Source organism: Tauraco erythrolophus, chromosome 10, assembly GCF_009769465.1.
Source record: "Tauraco erythrolophus isolate bTauEry1 chromosome 10, bTauEry1.pri, whole genome shotgun sequence".
Lineage (NCBI taxonomy): Eukaryota > Metazoa > Chordata > Aves > Musophagiformes > Musophagidae > Tauraco > Tauraco erythrolophus.
The window spans coordinates 28,968,276-28,987,787 of NC_141474.1; the positions used below are offsets into that span (position 1 = coordinate 28,968,276).

The 19,512-nt window shown below is 39.3% G+C and overlaps 1 protein-coding gene across 2 annotated transcripts; it reads right to left on the minus strand.

Annotated features, from left to right (window-relative positions):
* Nucleotides 1-146: 146 nt before the first annotated feature.
* ORC1 (origin recognition complex subunit 1) lies at nucleotides 147-19,178 on the minus strand. 2 transcript variants are annotated; one of them, XM_009990317.2, is made up of 17 exons: nucleotides 18,998-19,178; nucleotides 18,493-18,597; nucleotides 17,976-18,103; nucleotides 16,472-16,641; nucleotides 15,675-16,050; nucleotides 14,689-14,980; nucleotides 12,896-13,000; nucleotides 12,338-12,536; nucleotides 11,386-11,492; nucleotides 10,483-10,584; nucleotides 9,798-9,969; nucleotides 7,410-7,517; nucleotides 6,480-6,629; nucleotides 5,114-5,233; nucleotides 3,426-3,592; nucleotides 2,213-2,300; nucleotides 147-358 (listed from the first exon to the last, which is right to left on the minus strand). In XM_009990317.2, the coding sequence occupies exons 2-17, from the start codon at nucleotides 18,579-18,581 to the stop codon at nucleotides 164-166; spliced, it is 2,568 nt and encodes an 855-aa protein (XP_009988619.1). In that variant the 5' UTR covers nucleotides 18,582-18,597; nucleotides 18,998-19,178; the 3' UTR covers nucleotides 147-163. The 2 variants fall into 2 exon arrangements, with proteins under 2 accessions (XP_009988619.1, XP_086473475.1); XM_086617349.1 differs by lacking the exon at nucleotides 18,998-19,178 and adding an exon at nucleotides 18,753-18,784.
* Between the last annotated feature and the right edge of the window lie 334 nt (nucleotides 19,179-19,512).

The following is a 19,512-nucleotide window of genomic DNA, read 5'->3' on the forward strand; positions in this document are numbered from 1 at the left end:
AGCAAATTATTTATTATACAAAAAGTGCTTTAATACATCACACGTTTAAGCAAAGTATTAAAAAATACATTTCGCTATTTCCATTTTATCAATGATTAAGAAAATAAAATAGACAATATTTAACATATCTATACACGTTAAAAAAAAATAAACCTCTGTTGCCTTATTCATCCTTGAGGGCATACATGACATCGTCCTGGCTGATGTTCAGACGCACTCGCATGTGGAGGTACTTATTACTGGACTCCACCAGCAAAAGCCTGCAGGCGCCAAGTCTTGAACAAATGGCCATCATTTCTGACACCGTAGGACTCTGCATGCCTTCGATTCTACACAGCGCTACATGCTGATGATAGACCTTTTGAAAAAAAGAGAAAAGGACACGGGTCATGTTTACCTCCTGCTGCAATTTGGTAGGCCAAGGTGAAAGAGAGAAGCTTCCTTCCCTCCACATCTACGAGAGGGGAGGAAAAACTCGCTCCAGCCCATTCAGACGAAATGTACACATGCTGTTGTTTTAACCAAGCTGTTGACACTTTGTCAATGAAGTAACAATTCCAAGCTATAGTTTCCTTTTTTATATAGCCAAAAAGCAAAACAATTAGCAATATACCTTGTCCGCAATTTTTTATCTAGATCATTTCATCTGTTACTACATCGCTTCTCCCATGGACTATGTGGACTAAAGCTTATCCGCAGCAGTAAAGAGCTGACATACAATTAATTATGTATCAATTCACTCAGAAATGATATTCAGGCTCGGTGACTACTAAACACAAAGTCACACTGACTACAAACATGAAAGATCACAGCTTAGAAAGGTATGTTACACCTTTAAGCACAGGAGAACACGTTTGTCACAAATCACACAGACTAATAGATCTGAAGGACATGGAGCTGCTGGAGCGAGTCCAGAGGAGGGCCACGAAGATGATCAGAGGGCTGGAGCACCTCTCCTGTGAAGACAAGCTGAGAGAGTTGGAGCTGTTCAGCCTGGAGAAGAGAAGGCTCCAGGGTGATCTTATTGCAGCATTCCAGTACTTAAAGGGGGCCTACAGGAAAGCTGGAGAGGGACTTTTTACAAGGGCATGTAGTGATAGGACAAGGAGTAATGGCTTTAAACTCAAAGAGAGGAGATTTAGATTGGATATAAGGAAGAAATTTTTCACTTGGTGGTGAGGCAGTGGAACAGGTTGCCCAGAAAAGTTGTAGATGCCCCATCCCTGGAAGTGTTCAAGGCCAGGTTGGATGAGGCTTTGGGCAACCTGGTGTAGTGGAGGGTTTCCCTGCCCATGGCAGGGGGGTTGGAACTAGATGATCTTTGAGGTCCCTTCCAACCCTAACCATTCTATGATCTGTAACAAGAATCAGTCCAGGTGGTCTGCTTTGCTAGTTAGAAAAAGCAGAAGAAAACCTTTTTGGTGTTAGAGGAAAACTAAAGGAAAAATGCAACAAATCAGTCTAACAAAACATTCTTTGAAGTTCAACAGCAGATCACCCAGTTATCTATGCAATCAACTGATGCAGATGTTCAGCAGCCAGTGGCAGAAAATGCAATTAAAATGCTTACTTACAAACCTGTAGAACCAGATAAAACTGGCAGGTTATTTTTTTATATAAATATGTCGTTCTAAACATTTTTATAAGTATTACCACTTAGCTTCCACACTGCAAATCATGACATGGACTCTGTGCAGAGTCTTCACAGTTCTGCTGGTGCCAAGTACTTTATGGATCTACTAAAAAATTGAAGCTATTAGTGATACATCTGCCTCAATTATTGAGAAAGACAGTGATACAGAAGTTGGAATCAACTTTCAGTTTTCCTCCTTGAACTATGTAACCTGATATTTTCAGGTTCTCTTTCATTTTTCCTGTTACAAAGCATGTTAGGTGGAAGCATGCACTATTTTCAGATGCAGGCCCAAAAAATCACTTTGTGATCCAGATCACTGGTAATATAACAGAAGTGTCTCCAATTATAAGTATTTAGGCCCACTGAAAAACAGGTAGTAGCATTCCATTGGCCTTTACATCTGGCCTGGACAGCCAGGCCCCAATTTACCTTGCCATCATATTGTGTTCCATCAAATTTTTAGAAAAAAAACCCACAAATATTTAAATATTTACACTTTTGCCTGATAATTTTGACAGTGCCTCCTCTTTTTTTTTTTTTTGGGAGGGAAGGAAGGACTCCAAATCATGAACATACCTGTTGAACTGTTGCCTCCTCAACTCCTGCCTTGCGAAACTCTGCTAAAATTGCTTTCAAAAAGATTTGTTCATGCAATGAGGCGCTCCTGAATATCAAACCAAAACAGACAAAAATCAATCTGCCAAGTTTAGAACTTCAGAAACATCAGGAAGAAGTCTGGAAAGGAAGTTACCTGGTAACCACATATTTAAATGCAGGGTATTTTTCTGCCCAAGACAACTAGCCATGATATCACAGCTTGCAACTCTGGCACCACAATCCACTGCATTTCACCTCAGCCCCCCTTTCTTCCGGTGTATCTGAACACAACATTTCATTCCATTCCTCATACATGTTCTGCAGCATGTTACGGTCAACTTAAATTTATGAATTGAGGTTCTCAGGCACAAGTAGCACAGTAAAAACAGTACTTAATACCCAGCAAAATATCATATTTGCACCCTTCAGTCCCTCCTCTCCTTGATGAAACAGATTCTCCTTCTTTTGACCATAAACGGTGAAGAACTTTACAGGTTACAGCTTGTGCAGACCATTGAAGGGCAACAGAATTCCTCACATGTACTCCCTCAGGAAACCTTTTGGAAGTCCTAACAATCTATTTATGTTAAAGAAGGAAACCAGTTCAAATGGCAAAGTCTTACATTCAGCTCAGACATCTGTGGCTGCATCTGAGCAAGTAAAGACAGTGGCATAATACGTGTGGATACGTAGAGAGGAGACCTTGAGGACCTGATGCCTACACTACATGTTTCTGAATGGTTTTTCCTTCAGTCTAACTCAAAAGTCTGGTCTAGTACGCTGAATGACCAGCAGTGTTGGTAGCTGTGGGGTCCCGAGTGTATCATCCAGATTTAGTTCCAACTGGATGCAATTCAAATATATGTACTTGGAAACTGCTGATCAAGTGAAATCCATGTACAGGAAACAGGGACAATCAGGAAATTTCAAAAGCCCGCTCCCAACTGGAGCTAACACACTAACATGGAAACACATGTAAACGTGTACAAGTTATTTCTATGCCTTGTTTTCCCCTGCCTTTACCTCCTGTTTTGCATCTCTCTCTCCCAGCTGTGCTGTGAGGTTTGTTGTGTACCATAGTTCAACAAAGCACAACGCATCGCATGTGCTCCTGAAGGGTGCTGAGGACAGAACAAATGTTTTTGAAAAAACAGCCCAGAGAAAAAGCACAAAAGCAAAGAAATCTTTTTACCTGATTGCATTTATATATGGTGATGAAAACATTTCATCTATGGCTTCTGTTACATGGGCCATCCTGACTATTTCAGCGGTTCTCTTTGGGCTAGCAAGCTCACAGATCTCAGTGGCCCTTCTGCAGATATCAAGGCAACGTCTTGCATCACCAGACAGTGCTGCTACCTGAAAGTAAACATGACAGGTTTGTAGCAGTATTTCCTACATGTTGAGAACAGAGTTTGGCAAGAATCAATAGACAAAAAGACAGCAAACCCAGCCACGAAACAGGAGAACAATGCTACTATGAACTATGTTACTAGAATCCCAGATTTTAAATAACAATCTTATTGACCAAACCCAATGGAGGCAACCCTCCCATGCCCCCACCCTGATCTGGGCATTGCAAATTCAAGACTGAACTTTATTCTATAACCACACAAATCAGAAGATTAAAAAAAAAAAGAAATCCACAGAAGTCAATGTGAGCCGCTCAGTTCAACACCAAAAGTTTTCAGAAATGTTCTTAATAAAGACCCTACCACAATTCATGTTCAGGTAGAGAAAAAATAAAGAGGGGGGGGTGTGTGTGTGTGCGCGCAAGAACTCCCAATTTTTTCCACACTCAATAAAATATTGATTTTAAGAGTACACTAATACTCTTTAGTAGGTCTCAGAAACATCTGGGATAGTGAACTTAGAAGTGCCTGAAAATTTCTAGGTGTCTGAAGTTGTTGAAACTAAATACTTCTTTAAACCCCACTTGTGGTTTACAATTTTAATAAAGCTATGAACGTTCACTAGATAAGTACTGGGCTAGTTTTCACAGTAGATGCTGGTAACATACGAAAGCCCTAGAACCTCGTTGAAGGGAAGAATGACAAAGCCTTTAGAAAATCTAATTTTGAGTTATTTTTCTGGATTTTCTGAAGGAAAATCATACTAGAAAAACACTGCAGATTATTCAGCCTGTAATACCACCAGTATTATTCTTACTAAAAGGTGCTTCCTTCATAACAAAACAAATGCTTATATTTACATCTGACATATGTATGAGTACTCTTTTTTAATCTTACAATGATGCTTAGCAGAAAAAGTTTAAGCGTATACTGGTCGACAGATGTTCTAACATAATTTTAATAATATTTAACATATAATTGCTAACATAAGATATTAAACAATGCATATATCAATTTAAGAAGCTACTCCAACGCATTATTTCTTTTTTTGTACAACTGAGTACCAAGACTGGCAACAGAACATGTACTACCTATTATGCCAGAGCTTTAAGCATCTTGAGAAAGAAAACTAATATGAATATTTCCTCTGCCACTGGCATACTAGTTATTTTTAAGATCACCCAATGACTCACATTATGCCAAACACTGGAGAAAGCTGACTCTTACCAGTATGCATTATACTGACTCTTGTTGTCATGCCTCCAGCTCTTGAAATATACTGCTGCCTTCTCAAAGTAGGTGGAAAAAGCAAGGACACTGTTTTGGCAACGTTTCCTGAGAAAACCACCCTGTATACTTTACAGAGCGCATCATGTATGATCTACGACTTGCACCCTACACTTTGCCTCCAATACAGAACACACAACCACTGAATCAATTCCAACTACTGTTACAAAATTCTCCCCTGCTGCCCCTCCAACTCTTTACCCAGAGTGACACAGAGGACATACATCTGTACTGTGCTTACCTTTCTGGAAACCAGTTGAATTGCATCCTCTTCAAATGCCTTCAAGTTGTTCAGTCTGGATGAAATAATTTGCTGTAGCTGTTTGTACGTGTAGGGCTGAAAGGACATTCTGGTGAGACCCTGTATTAAATAATACAACAGTGAGAAGCATTTTTAGTGCTTGAAAACTCAACTGCTCAAGCATAGCCTGTATAGTTTGTTTTATTTTCTCTGGTAGGAGTGATCTTTCTCACATCTTTCCCCTCCAAGTGATATGCTTTAATCAATTTCTTCCACTTCTTATTTGCAAAATAATCGCAGTTTTGTGGATTTGCACGTTTAAGTGAGGACCACTGGTTGGACCTTCCCACTGAAACATCTGAGGAGCAAGGGCTGCTACTAATAGAATTCGAATTTCTCTTACAAAACTTGTAAATGAATCAGAGCCATCTAATACAAAAATCCTTTGATTACAAGTGTTTACACTTTATTTTTTAATACAGTAACAGCAGAAGCTACGAAAAAGTATTCATCTCTCCTTTAGCAAATCTTACACTGTGTACAGTCATACTATTGACTTCGCATTAGCAATCAGCCAAGAATTAAAAATCCTATTCTGGCTCAAGCTAATAAAAACTGCTTTCAGATGAGGAGGACAATTTATGTTACAGATAGTGCACTGCCTTTCATAATTCTACAGGAGGCTTGAGTTTTGCATGTCTTATGCAAAATTCTTCTCTCTTCTGACTAAATGGACTTGGCTGATCTGCAGGTTTAGCAGGTGGGGAAAGCAATTCACACACTGTGGAACTATTTTTGAGTCACAGAAGAACAGAGGCACAGAGAACTGTTTCTGCAAATCACTTTTCAGAGCAGTGATGAAGAGATGACCTAAGAATATGTATTCAACACAGGTGTGGAGGCACAGAGCGCATCCAACTTTCTGTCCAAAGGTATCTAAAGCAAAAATCTACCAGCTGATGATGGCAAACAGAGAGAAGTAATTAGGTGCCTGGAATGAAAGCGGAAAGAGAAGGGAAATCAGGAGAGAGTTCTTCTGACCTCTAGAGAAAGCAGCTTAACCATGAAGCATGGCATTTGATTATCCAGATCTTAGTATGTTTAAAAAGACATCTGCATTCTTAATTCATTCTCACAAGAACATAGTGTACTTACAGGGCATAACATCTGATTAGCAAGCTGGCTCCTAAATTTACTTTGCTAAGACTTATGTGTTCATTATTGGCCCTTTGGAGAGGGAATTATAAAAGCATTGTTTAACCTCTGACATAACCAGTCCTACCTTTTTCCTGGAGTCCTTTTTGTTGCATACAGTATTTAATCTGTTCTCATTTTACAGCATAGCAACAAAACTGCAAGGACATACCAGCCTGCTAGCTACTCTGTTCATCATTATTCTCTCTGGCAAGTCCATGGTGTTAGCAATGGCCAAGATGATTAATTTGGAGTACTTTTGAGTTGGCCAGTCGAATAAATTGTACATCACATTCTGTTTCCGGGTCCACAGAAGATCAAGCTGCAGAGAAAGAAAGAAAAGAATTAGACTGGAAAAAGAATGGTCTTGTATTTACAATACCTGATGGGGGTTTGAGAGAGTTAGCTCTGCCACATGAGATTTACTATGTGATTCTGAACAAGTTGTCTCTGTTGTGTTTCCTTTAGCCATCTACTAATAGGACTGCATTTTCTGAGTTAGGGCTCTAATCTCTTTTGGAAAAGCACAGTCCTACTCAATGCTTGAACAGTGTTAATCACAGTAGAGTGATTAAACAGCTGGAGTTTTTAAACACTTACTGTGACATTAATACTGCATCTAACAAGATTAGAAGAAAGATTAGAAGACCCTCATGTGAGAACACAAATTAGCTTATAGCAAAGAATAAGTGTGCATTTGTTTATTACTGAACATAATAAACATTCAAGGACTTTTAAAACTGGATATGATTTATTTCACTGTGAGTTTTCTCCCTGGAAAAGCAGCACCTTCCAGACAAAATACAGTTGAACTCTATAGCATTTAGGACTTGACAGAAAAACTCATTCCATGACTTGAATAAAATCAAAACATAAAACCAATGCAAAATCCAAGGCAGAGAACAATATGGCACTAGGATACTTGCCCATTCACATTTAGTTTCCCAATAAGGCTAAGAGGAACTATTCGTGTGTTTATTCTCCTAAGTCTATTCCTTTTAGATCACACATGATATACTCTAAGCACATCTTTTTCCATCTTCCAAAAACTCATTTCTTAACAATACTTCAGGGAAAGAAAATTAAGGATTCTTTGTCTCACCTCATCCACTATCAGCACTGTGGTCTTCCTCTTTGGTCCAGGTGTACTGAACAGTTTTGCCAACAGTACTGCAGCATGGGTTGCTGTCACCTTCTGACCCGTCAGTAACTGGACAAGGATTAAACAATGGAGGTAAATCACAACAAAACCCTAGAAATCGGAAGTTTAACTCCTATTTGGTTTTTAACTTTTCTCTAACAATCAACACCAAGCATTTGGATTTTTTTTTTTTTTTTTCCACTGGGGAGGAGTTTTGTTTGATCATACAAAAAAAAAGCTCATAAGACACTCAGGTCTATCAGAAACCATCCATAAAGGAGAACAGAAATAAAAGAATATATAGCTAAAAAGAAAGGCCATTAGAATTTCTTACAATTTGTCTTAAATCTAGATTCATTAAGAAATCCTGAACCCAGTCTCAGGAGGACTCTAAACCTAGCATACCTCAGGGGCGTCTCTGCATGCAAAACACCCATTGAAAACTTAAGTCATTCGACAAGAATAGCCTGACTTCAGTAATCTTGGAATCTCATTAAAATATTAATGAATCATCAGGTACGATCTGGAACTAAGCAACTTATTCAACCCCGAGCTAAAAAAGAAATACCTTAAACAAGAACTGTCTCTGCAACAACCTATGTGGCAAAACAGATGAGCTGACTGTGCATTACCTGTTCCCTTGCAGGTCCAAAGATACACAGAAATTAAAGCACGACATTTCAAAGTTACACTGTATACGCTGAATCAATTGTTCAATGTAGTTCAGAGTCAAGCCGTAAAGTAAAATGGAGATTGCATTTGAAAATTGCGTTTGTTCTCCAGAATCCCTTAAAAACTGACCTGAGATTTCATAATTATTAAACAAGCCAGAGCATGACAATAATGTATAACTTAATTTGTTTCACGTTTCGAATTCAGTCAGGTCAGTCTGAATCAGTCATACCAAGCAGTCAGACCCCAGAGGATCACGATTCTACAGCTCTGGAACTGGGCATCCAATATACCAGAGTTCAGTTGTTGTGGTGGAATTTGGTACTCTTACTGTACCCAGGTACTTAAACCTTTTCCCTTTCATCTGTCCAAGCCTTCCTGTCCCTGTTCCCTTCTTTATAAACTTTCACACGACAGCAAGGTAACTGCAGCAGTGTACACTCCAGAATTTGCTCGAGCCATGTGAAGAAACATCAGCAAACTGGAGCTTGAGAATGACCCGCGGCAAGAGGTGCAGCAACCAGAAAAGTAGCAGCAGCCTAGCTAGGGTGCTTGGATAACAGCTGAGGCAAAAGGAACCAGAGAAATAAATGGTTCATTTGACTACATGCTCCCCTGACGGATATTTAACTGGGCTGCCTGAAAGAGTTCAGGGCCTATGGTGGGCTACAAGTTCTACTTCCAAAGATCTATTCTTCATTATTTTTTAGAGATGTATGCTGAACAGGATAGGAACAAAGAGTGTTAAAATACATTAACATTACCATGAGATGAGATAATCGTCATGAAGTACTTCACTAAGCTAAAGGAACAGTGACTTGGCTACAACAAATCCCTCAGCAAGACACTGCCTATGCTGGTTTGAGGAAAGGATGCAAATATCTAAGTTTAACTCCCAACTCTGAGGACAGGGATATTAGAACAATGTATGCCACTACCTGCTCAGACAGAAGATGTCAAACTTAAATAAATGGGGCAGAACTTTCTTAGAAAGGGACAAGATGCTTCAGGAAACCATCATTTAATTTCCAGGTCACTGGCTTAAAGTTAGCCTAGACTGACAAAGGTCTTGAGCAGTTACTGCCTATTGGGTGATCTTAATCCAGTCCTCAGAAGGTTAATCCACACCCATACAAACGCAAGCACAGTCAGTAGTCCCAGATGAGATGCTGCAGACTAGTTTGTCATGGAAATCTGAAATACAGTATTGTTGATAGATTGTCCCTCTTCAGCCGGATTGCTATGATGACAGATCAATTAACCATTAAGACCCTCTTAGTAATCATTCCATGGCTACACTGACTTCCAGAGTTCTCATCTTTGTAAATTTTTAAACATACATGTGCAGAAAAAGTTATAGAAGGGGAAAATATAAAATGAATTTGGTTTAGATTTTTTGGTTTTTTTTAAACTTGAGTGGAAGTAATAAATGAAGCTATTCCCCAGCCACTGCTCTTATGCAGCTGAAAGCAAAATAGTTCAAGAAGTTGGCCATGGCCTCAAGTTAATTATCTTTCAATCTGCTCTAAGATAAAAGCATACTGTCTCTTGAAGGGACTACTTGGGAGTATCGATATGTTAAGTGCCTCGAATCCTGTAATACATCAAGGATCTGATAGCAAAGCATAACACATGACTTCTTTCAAACCAGAGAGCCACTGAAGAGGCTCTACTTACCTCTAGTATCTGCACATAAGCTTGGTGAGGGTCAGTCAGCTTCATGCCATTAATATCTACAAACTGGAACGATGGCAGGTCATCATTTTCTGCAGCTTGCTGAAGACAGCGAATTACCTCACGAACAGTTGCCGTTTTACCCGTTCCAGGCACTCCAGAAATGTACATGCACCTACAAAAGGAGAAAACCTTTTCAGCAGCCTGAGCAAAATGATAACACTCTTAGGATTAATGAGCTGGAATTCCTGGGCCCTAAGACCAGCCTTGAATATTACTCCTCTGTCACTTCAGGCAATTACTTATATTTCAGTTGCTTTATTTGCACATTGGGACACTGTAATGTAATACAATTGGAGGATCATGAGGATTTTTATTATTACTGAAGCAATTAACAACCTAAAATACTTTATAAATGTAATTTACCTCTTTTTTTAAAAGTGGTTTCCCAGACATCTAAAATTGACTAGTTATTTTGGTCATTAATCTGAATGTGTACAATAAAGGAGCCTGCATTATTTCTGTACACAACCATTCTCAAGGAAGAAAAATACCAGGAAAATTCAACTAGAAACTTTAATTCAGCCAAATGATGATAACTTTTAGAATAAAAATAGCATTGGTTTTCCAACTGCTGTTACACCATAGGCAGATGTGATCTCGGTTACAGTCTCACCAACAAACTCACCCTCCTGTACCATCAATAAGTTTGCTTTCCACAAAGTTATAGATATCCTGGAATTCTTCCTCACGACAAGGCAGAGATTCTGGGATAGCCGAAACATGCAACCTTTTGATTAAAAAAGAAAAGAAAAAGAAAATTGAAATAGGAGGTCTAAGAGTTGAATTTCCACAATTCTACCTGAAGAGTCTACTAAGGAAAACAAATAGCCAGACGCTCCACCTCTCAGTTGTGTGTTAGTTTTTCAAAACTCTTACATACTTCAAGTCTGAACACCAATATCAAGTATCCCAAAAGAACTAGCCTAGTGTGCTTTTAAGAGGGCTGAACAGTCATCTTCATAAACACGAAGATGAAGCAGCAATAAAGCTCTAGCTGTTGGAATTCACAATAACTTCGCAAGTCAGTGTAGAGGTAGGATAAAACAGGGGAGATCGCTTACAGGAAACTGAAAAAAATAAAACTCAGTTTGAAAGATATAGTCAATCCTGAATGCACTTTTTTCCACTGTGAAGACCTACAACAATACCTGTAAAGCTTTTTCACACACCAAGAGGAGACAGATATTGTACCTTTACAATCTAAATCTAGTAAGATAGGATCTTTGTTTTCCTAATGTTGCACAGAATAAAGACATACCAGAATAAAGACAGGTACCTAGTTCCAAAGAACTTAGCATGGACTGGTTACACCAATTTGAAACTGTAAAAGTAGTTTGTAAATACTAGTAGTATTTGTAAACCTAGCATTGTACTGTAAACTCATAAATGCTCTTCTGGTATCAAAACATCGTGCATTTTTACCAAGTTTATTCAATATGGTGAAGATGACATTTCCCTATTTCAGCATAGCCTACTACTCTGCATAACTGATGTAAAAAGATGATTTCATCCCTTGAGCACACCTCACCTTAATCTGGCTTCTTCTAGTATACTGGCTGGTTTCTGTGCTTCACAGTTGCGCCTGGGAATTTCAGGAGTTGCATTCCGGGGTGTCTTGGGTGTTCCTGGTAAAGGCTGCAAAGAGAAGTTACAACCTCAGATTTTCTACATATGGCAATTGCTATTGGAGACTGATCATTCATACAAATTTCCCAAACATTACCTATGCACAAAGACTACCTGGGGCTGAGAGAGTACAAGATGAAAAGAGAAACAGTCTTTAAAAGGGAATTACCAAACAAGCCTCATGGTCTTTTCTTCCTAAGGGAAAAAAGAAATTAGAAAGGCGATGGTGACAATTACACCTTTTAACTGTCCAAAGAATTTTAAAATTGTTAATGCTTTTCTGAAGTGCTGTGTTACAAAATGATCCAGTTATTAAGAAATGGCAAGCAACTAGAAATTGATCTATCTGAATTTCATCGTCCAAACAAAAAAGCCATACAATATCTTGTTTATTATTCTTTGTTGTGTTTACGAGTTCTAGTTACACTAAGTTTTCTATGTCAGACATTTCATAAACACAGAGTAAAAACTAGCCAGTATGTACCTGGCTATGGTGCTGAACACAGTCTTAATGAGTTGTGTCTAAGAATAGAACTGAAATGTCTCAGCAAGCAGCTTCCAATAAAAATAAAAAAGGAGGCCATAAATGGATTCATCAGTTTGTTTGGCTTCAGCCCAATCCAACATTTTCTCTGTTTAGGCTAGAGTTTTCTGATCAACATGGTCACAAGACTCACAACACTCAAGCGTTTTATACATTGGTGTAACCTACTCATATCAAAGATGATATGAATCAAGATAATGTTTCATCGAAAGCCAAGAGGTTCAGATACTTCACTGTGATACACAGGCATCACGCACTCAAATAAATGGCTCAGAAATAATAAAACCCACTCTTTTATATGGAACCTTACAGTTTTCTTCAGAGTCTTAGCAGGAGTGTGAACTGAAGACTTCCTTGAAGATTTTGGGGTGCTGAATTCTCTGCTTGATTTAGTTTTCTTTTCTGGTGTACAGTGTACATCATCCTCTTCTTCCTCACTACTTGAAGAGTAAGAGCTGTCTGAGCTAGACAAATGCTCTTCCTGGTTCAACTCTAGTGTATTTAATATGCTATGAGAAACAGAAATGACATGAGTTTTAAAAAAATACAACTCTACACACTACAAAGTATAATTTGTACATTTTCAGCTTTTATCCTGTAGTTAACTGTAATCAGCAAGCAACATGTTTTCCACTTGAGCTGTTAATCTTCCATAGCTATTTACCAGACTGGCTTAAAGGAAGTCAGTTTTCTGATGACCACCGTTGAGTCAGCTTTGTGTTTCTGAACATGAGACAGTTTTCACTCACGCTGTCATTAAGTTGTGCTTCTAGAACCATTTACATTTCAATATTAAACTAGACACACTCTCAAGGCTTCGAGCTATCAGAAGCAACCTGAATAAGATATCATGGAAGCAAAAGTTTACCTGATTTGCTCTGCTATGCGAACGCTTGTTTTCTGCACACATGTTCTACGAGAACGAGGCGTCAACAAAAGGCTCTGCAAATCCAGCTCCTGAGGTCCACTTAAACTGTAAAGAAAGAACACAAAGCTATTTGTATTTCACTTGTAAAGTGAAAAAATTTCACTTTGCATCACACTTGTAAAGATGGAGTTCAAATGTCAGGCTCTATTGTTACAGCTGTCAATCCAGCATGAGTTCTTGTTTAGAGTTATTTACAGATTGGCTATGGCATGGATACTGGCAGCAAAACTTCCCCTCTCTTGCACTCTCTCTTCGATGTGTCTTTGGCAAAAAAAACAAAACCCACGGAATATTTGCTATATAAGTCAGAGTTGCTAGCTGACCTATGATGTTGTGACACCAGAGACTGCACTAGCATCAGTTCAAAACAGACATCTCTGTGACTTGGGCCCTATCAACATTATACCACTTTGTTTCCTGATGCACCCTCAGTTGGCAACTGCAATGTATTTTAAATTGATTGACAGCAGCTGCGTGTTAACACCTTTCCTTCACTTTCCCAGTTAGACACGCATACATCACTGGAGAGCACTGAATAGATGCTGGTATAGCTGCATTAGTAGACAAATTATTTTGCAAATATAACACTGCTAAACTGAAGGGACAGAGGCTCAAAACAGTAGTGGTTTTTTGTGTGGTTGTTGTTTTTTGTTGTTGTTTATGTTTTTTTGTGTGGGTTTGTTGTTTGTTTTTGTTTGTTTGTTTTTGTTTTTTAAGAGAAAGAAAACAAATATGATTTTCTTCAGGCATCTCTTTGATCTGCCCTGTGGAGTAGATTCTTCTATTTGTATTTTGAGATTCCTTGGTTGTCTTCTTGGGCACTTCATCCCTACCACTGAAAACACTTTACTGTTAATACTTTTCTATTAGTTCGAAGGACGCAGTGAGACTAATTACTTGCAGACAGTTCTCAGAATTTTTTTAGATCTATAAATACCACTGAAATGCCATTGCCTTATCAATGAAAAATAAATGGGTTTTTGCTATACAGTAAGTGACAAAAATGGAGTGCAGATCCACCAAGCGCTGTACCTGCATGTTTGAAAAGAAAGAACACGACTTTTTTGGCTTCTTGCAACATTTTATACAAGAAAGTCTGTTCCATTATCCTCCTGCCCCAGCTTAATGCCATCTTTAAAGGCTTTGTGAAGATATATTTCAACAATACGCTTTTGGAGTTTTGATTTCTTTTCTACATAAAAAATAGCATGAAAATATACACGCAATTAGCACGAGAACTCTCATGAGGCCAATCGCATCCCTTTCTGTAGTTCGGTGTATCTCAATAGTTGTCACTAGCAGAGCGCATTTGAGCCTGTATGACATGTGTACTGCAGGGAAACAGATTTTTATCCACGTTTATGAGTACAAACTGTAATGATAAACATGGATTTGATTCCCTTTCGTATCATCCTGCCATTCCTATCTCCAATCTCTTCTCTCTGTTCTTGTAACCACAAGCTGCTTGTGTCCATCTTTAAACTCAACTCCTCTAATTGATCTCCCCAGTCCTTCGTTCACCCCCCAAGTAACGCGCTTTCTAGCATTTCACCACAGTGTAACTATTCAGGCTATTCCTCCTTCTCTCAGCGTTCTCAACAGGCAAAATACGGTACACACAGAGACTTCACCGGCTTTTCTCTCCAGAATTCTTTCATAAATGTGCTCTCAGAGAACTACGCACAAATAAGAAATTCCATACAAAAATAATTATGAAAAAGGCTATCACTTACGATATAGTGTCATCTTTTGTATTAAGATTCTTGGCTTTCTCACTGGAGTCTTCGACTTTACTATAGGGCGATAGTCGTATTGTATCACTGAAGTTCACCCCGTGGTCTGCAGTGTCAAACTTTGACTTATCATTGGCGCAAGGTATTTTTGGTGGTGAGCCTAAAATGCCAATGAATTTCACTTTTCTTTTAGAAGCTGATGGTTCTAATGGTGCTACGGCATCACAGTCATCATCCAAAAGTTTCAAGACTTCACATCCCAAGAGTCTGCCTTTAGGAGATCTTGTGGGACCTAGGAATCAGAGCAAAATGAACTTTTGACAGTCTTTAAAATGGCGGGTTTGGTTAACTTTCAGAAGACATGGTACAACCGGCTTGGTGGCTGTCACTTAAATGAAATAGGATGGCATTACACTCCAGGACCAAGGAACTGAATACATACAGAAGGCATACACTTCCAAGGAACTGAATACATACAGAAGGGCACACACTTCCTCTAAAAAGATGACTAAATAGAATACAAATGGATTTTTTCAGTTTTCTAACCCACCTCCATCACTTACAACTTTACTCAGGCTTCAGTTTGAAAACACGGCATGTTACCTAGGATCGAATGAGCTTATTCAACCAGCCCAATGAAAACATTCTAGTGCACCATCAGAAGACTAAAGAAAGTGAGATGTTCTGAGGTCATGTTAGGCTGATTGGTAGCAATTCAGCAATAAGTACTTCAACTTAGACTTGCCAGTTTCAAATAAAACATTTGCAACAGCAACTGGTTATAAGCAGTACAGTTGCTTGAAATAACAGACATAAGACAAACAACTGATGCACCCAAAAGGCTTGGGCTAACCCCACAGCCTGAATAAGGTAGCTAAAAATACCGATGCTGAATATTACCATTGTCTGAACTACTCAAAATGAAGAGGCACAAAACATATTGCATTCAAAACTACCGAATGGACAGAGTATTGCCATATACATACTGTTTAACTGTAACTTCTTCCTTGCTGTTGGAGTTTTGACACCATTAGCCACTCTTTGTGAATGTCTCTCCTTAGCGAGGGAGGACTTGGAAGCAGAATGTTTTGATTCTATTTCCAACTCAGCATGTTTTGGTTTTGCGGCACTTCGAACAACTCTCTCCATCTCTTTTTTCAGAGGGGAAACGCTGTCCAAAGGAATAAATGAGTTTGAAGAGTTTGGGATGCCACCTCCTTTCTTATTAGCTTCTTTCAGCTTAGAGAACGTGTCAGGGGACAAAGCTTTAAAGCATTTCCCATCCCAAGACTGTTTTACATAGAAAGTTTGTTGCTTGTTTAATGGAATAGGTACTTCCTCCCCTAGATGCAGTGGTATTACCTGTAAAAACAGAAAATATCAAACCACACATATCTTCACATTTACTGTTAATTTAACATTCAACCATTTTCTATTCGCAGATCTTATTGTTTGAACTTATGCAATCCTTCATTATATAGGACAACACCTTCAACCCACATTTGCTCTAGCATAAGTTTATTGCACTACAGGACTCCCACCACTTTGCTTCTTTCCACACAAACCTCTAAATAAGCTGGCTGCTGACAACCAAAGTAATTTTATGACGTCAGAAAGACAGAATATTAACAGTTTTCAACTATCCTGTCCTATGTTAACTGCACTGACAAATGCACATCACATATTTGGTGTGGGAGGGAATAAAGTAGCTGCACTGTTGTAATATGTTTTCAAATTGCTTTTCTTTTTTCCCCTCTATGTGTACAGGGCCTACAGTACATACCATGATGCTTTTAATAATGGTCTCCACAGCTATATCAGTTTCATAGCCACAAACTTGATCAAGAAACACCTCTTGGGCAGAAATCTGTCTTTTAAGCAGTTTCCGTTTATTCTGAGGTATCTCTGTAATATGAGAGAACCACTGCACAACTGCATGTTTCTCCTGAGCACCTGTAACAATGAAAAAAAGTCAGTGAACATTAAGAATTTTATTGTATCGCTAATAGTTATTACCAGACCTCAATGACTTTAGCTGAAATGCCATCAAGGATAGAAATCCTCCCTAGACACAGGTAAGAAAGCATCTGAGAAGAGATTACAATTCCCATTTTCTAATTTAACCTAAAATGTTTGAGTTAAGACTTTTAAGGCTGATCCACCAGTTCACTGTCACAAACGAAGAGGTTCCTTATTTGCATAAATGTGATTTAACCAGACCTCACTAACTGAAAGCAGTGACCTAAAAAGAGAAGTGAGAAATTTCAGAACAGTATTTGCGATTTCAATGTTATTTTAGGGGTAAACCAGAAACACATTTATTAACTGCCTAACAAACTAGAGAATCCTGCTGTTGAATGTCTAGAAGTCTAAATAAACACTATGAGCAAATTCAGTGTGGAGAGAGTTAAAAAAAGCCCATTTGGAACACGTTACAACTGAATACCAAGTTACTCTCTACATTCTAAGGTGTTCATCTTTGAACTAAAACAAAGCCATATATCTTTAACAAATTTATCAAAGATACATAACAAAAGGAACATCTTGTTTTCAAGGAAGTTTCACAGGTCTCATTCCGGCATGAAAAGATTATTCAATTGTGTTACAATAAATGTGCACTAGTAAATAAATAAGTTGGAGTGATATGTATTCATGTTTTTAAAAAGTAAAGAATTTAAAAAAACCTCAAAACATTATTATGATGGCCCAAAATAAACAACAAAAGCTGCTCAAAGAAGTCAGACTTAACTAATGACTAGTTTCTAATTCAGACTCAGACATAGTCTTTGTATCACTCGCCTTCCATGATTCATCTTTTAATGTCTATCTTTATCTATAAACAACTAGTTTGACAAGGGACAGAAGTAACGACCCCCATTTATTCAGCCTTGAACCTTATTGCTAAAGTCCCTGATGCCCCATAAGATGCAAGTTCCAGGGCCACTGTGCTCTTGCTCCATTTGGATTCTCCAATCTCTAAACAAACCATGAGCTCACACTGTCTTCCTCAAGGACCATTTCTTTTAAATTAGACAACCAAGCAAAAAGGTTGTAAAAATTTAGTGTCTTTAAGCTCTCTGTTCATCTGTGAAATTTAGTTTAAATCAGCCATCAGCCCCAAATATTTTGAGATCATGTGAACACAGATGCAGTGATTAACAAATCCTAATTTCCTTAATAGATTAGGCCAGTGATACGGGGTTATGGGCTAAACACATCCCCATGACATATATATTTAAAACATTTTAAGCTTTTTCAGATAGGAGGTAAATCTTTATTTCTCTTACCATCTTCATATAAATCCAGGAGTTGTGCCACAAAAGGTTGATCTGCATTCTCCCCTTCTACTAAAATAAACTCGCCAAGTTGTATACAGGTTTCTGTTCTGCTTCTTTCTGATTTAATAAGGATCCCCCTAGAAAGTGATGCATACATGGAGATTAGCAGGATTCCATATTCTTCCTAATTCACAATTCATTGAAACTGTTGGCCTGTCAACCTTACAGCTAGTTATGCTCCGTCTTGCAAAGCCTACAATCATGCTTCCTGATTAAAAGCTTTCATATATATTTCAAATAGACAGTTAACACTTATTCACAAATTTAATCAAGTGCTTTTGTTTATACATTATACAACTTATAACTCAAGAGCTTTGTGATAACGTTTTTGTTATACACATACAGTGTCATGACACAATGCTCATATTATCACTGACTGCCACATTAACAAAAACAAGGTCAGAAAGGCAACGAAACCTTCATTGACTGAGTTTCCCTGAGCAAGCCAAAAATAAATGTTACTTACTTGTACTGCAAAGTCCTCAGTTTTCTGTCCGAGCTCATGGGTTTTCCATACCAGGAGTAGATAATGTTGCTTTGCTGCCGGGTGTTCATGATTCCCAAGGAAAAGCTAAAACAAATAATAAAAAAACACATTATTTAAAGTTATTATTTAAAAGTAAAAGCAGGAAAAGGCTCGAGATGGCCAGATATATAGAAATGCCGTAATTCTTTCAGCGTGTACAAAGAATGTGGCACGCACGGGCTGACTCAAGAGAAGCCTACCTTCCCCAACGCCTCCAGACACCTCTCCTCTGAGGAAGGAGGAAAAAGAGGAAGGCGTTTAGTAGTGGATTGTTCTTCAATTCCTTTTGTTCCCCAGGTCCAGCGCTTGACTAACACACCTGACAAACATGCAGTTCCTTTGTTACTGGCTACTTTGCTTATTCACAGAGAAGGTCATCAGCTACCCTCTGCTTATTTCCAAGTCCTCCCGCTTTCCCTGGCTCCGGCGGCTCGCTAACACTCACCGCACACTCTCGGCCGGTTTAAGACTATATCGTGCTGTTTTTCGCCCAGGCCTCCAGCGACCAGGCGGGTGAGACTGCCACGAACGTTGCGCTTACGCTCAATTTTCACGTTTGGTTTTGCTTCGTTGTTTTTTCCCCCTAAGTAAGAATTTTCCCTCTGGAAACAGGTCGCAGGGCTCAGGAAAACACCACACACCCCCCAGCGCCCTTCCCCTTCACCTCGGGCGGGCCTCTGCCCCAGGGAGCCCGCTCCTCGCCGCGGGCTGCCGCCCCGCTCCCCGGCGGGCCGCGGCACCGAAAGGGTCGCACAGGCAGAGAGACCCGGACGCGCTACACCGCCCTCCAAGCCCGGCTCGCGGCCCGCGGCCCACTCGCCTCGGCGGCCCCGTCAGCGGCGCGGCGGCGGCGGCAGCGCGAGCTCCGGCCGGCGCCAGGGTAGAACTTCGCGCCAAAGCCCGCCCGGGGCCCCGCCTCCTCGGCCGCGCGCGCGCGGACAGCGCGAGAGGACGCCTCGC

Coding starts and splice junctions, on each gene's coding strand:
- ORC1 (XM_009990317.2), bottom strand. CDS start 18,581: ATGAACACCCGGCAGCAAAGCAACATTATCTACTCCTGGTATGGAAAA. Junction 2,301..3,425: donor CCATATATAAATGCAATCAG/GTAAAAAGATTT, acceptor TTTGATATTCAG/GAGCGCCTCATTGCATGAAC. Junction 359..2,212: donor AGGAGGCAACAGTTCAACAG/GTATGTTCATGA, acceptor TTTTTTCAAAAG/GTCTATCATCAGCATGTAGC.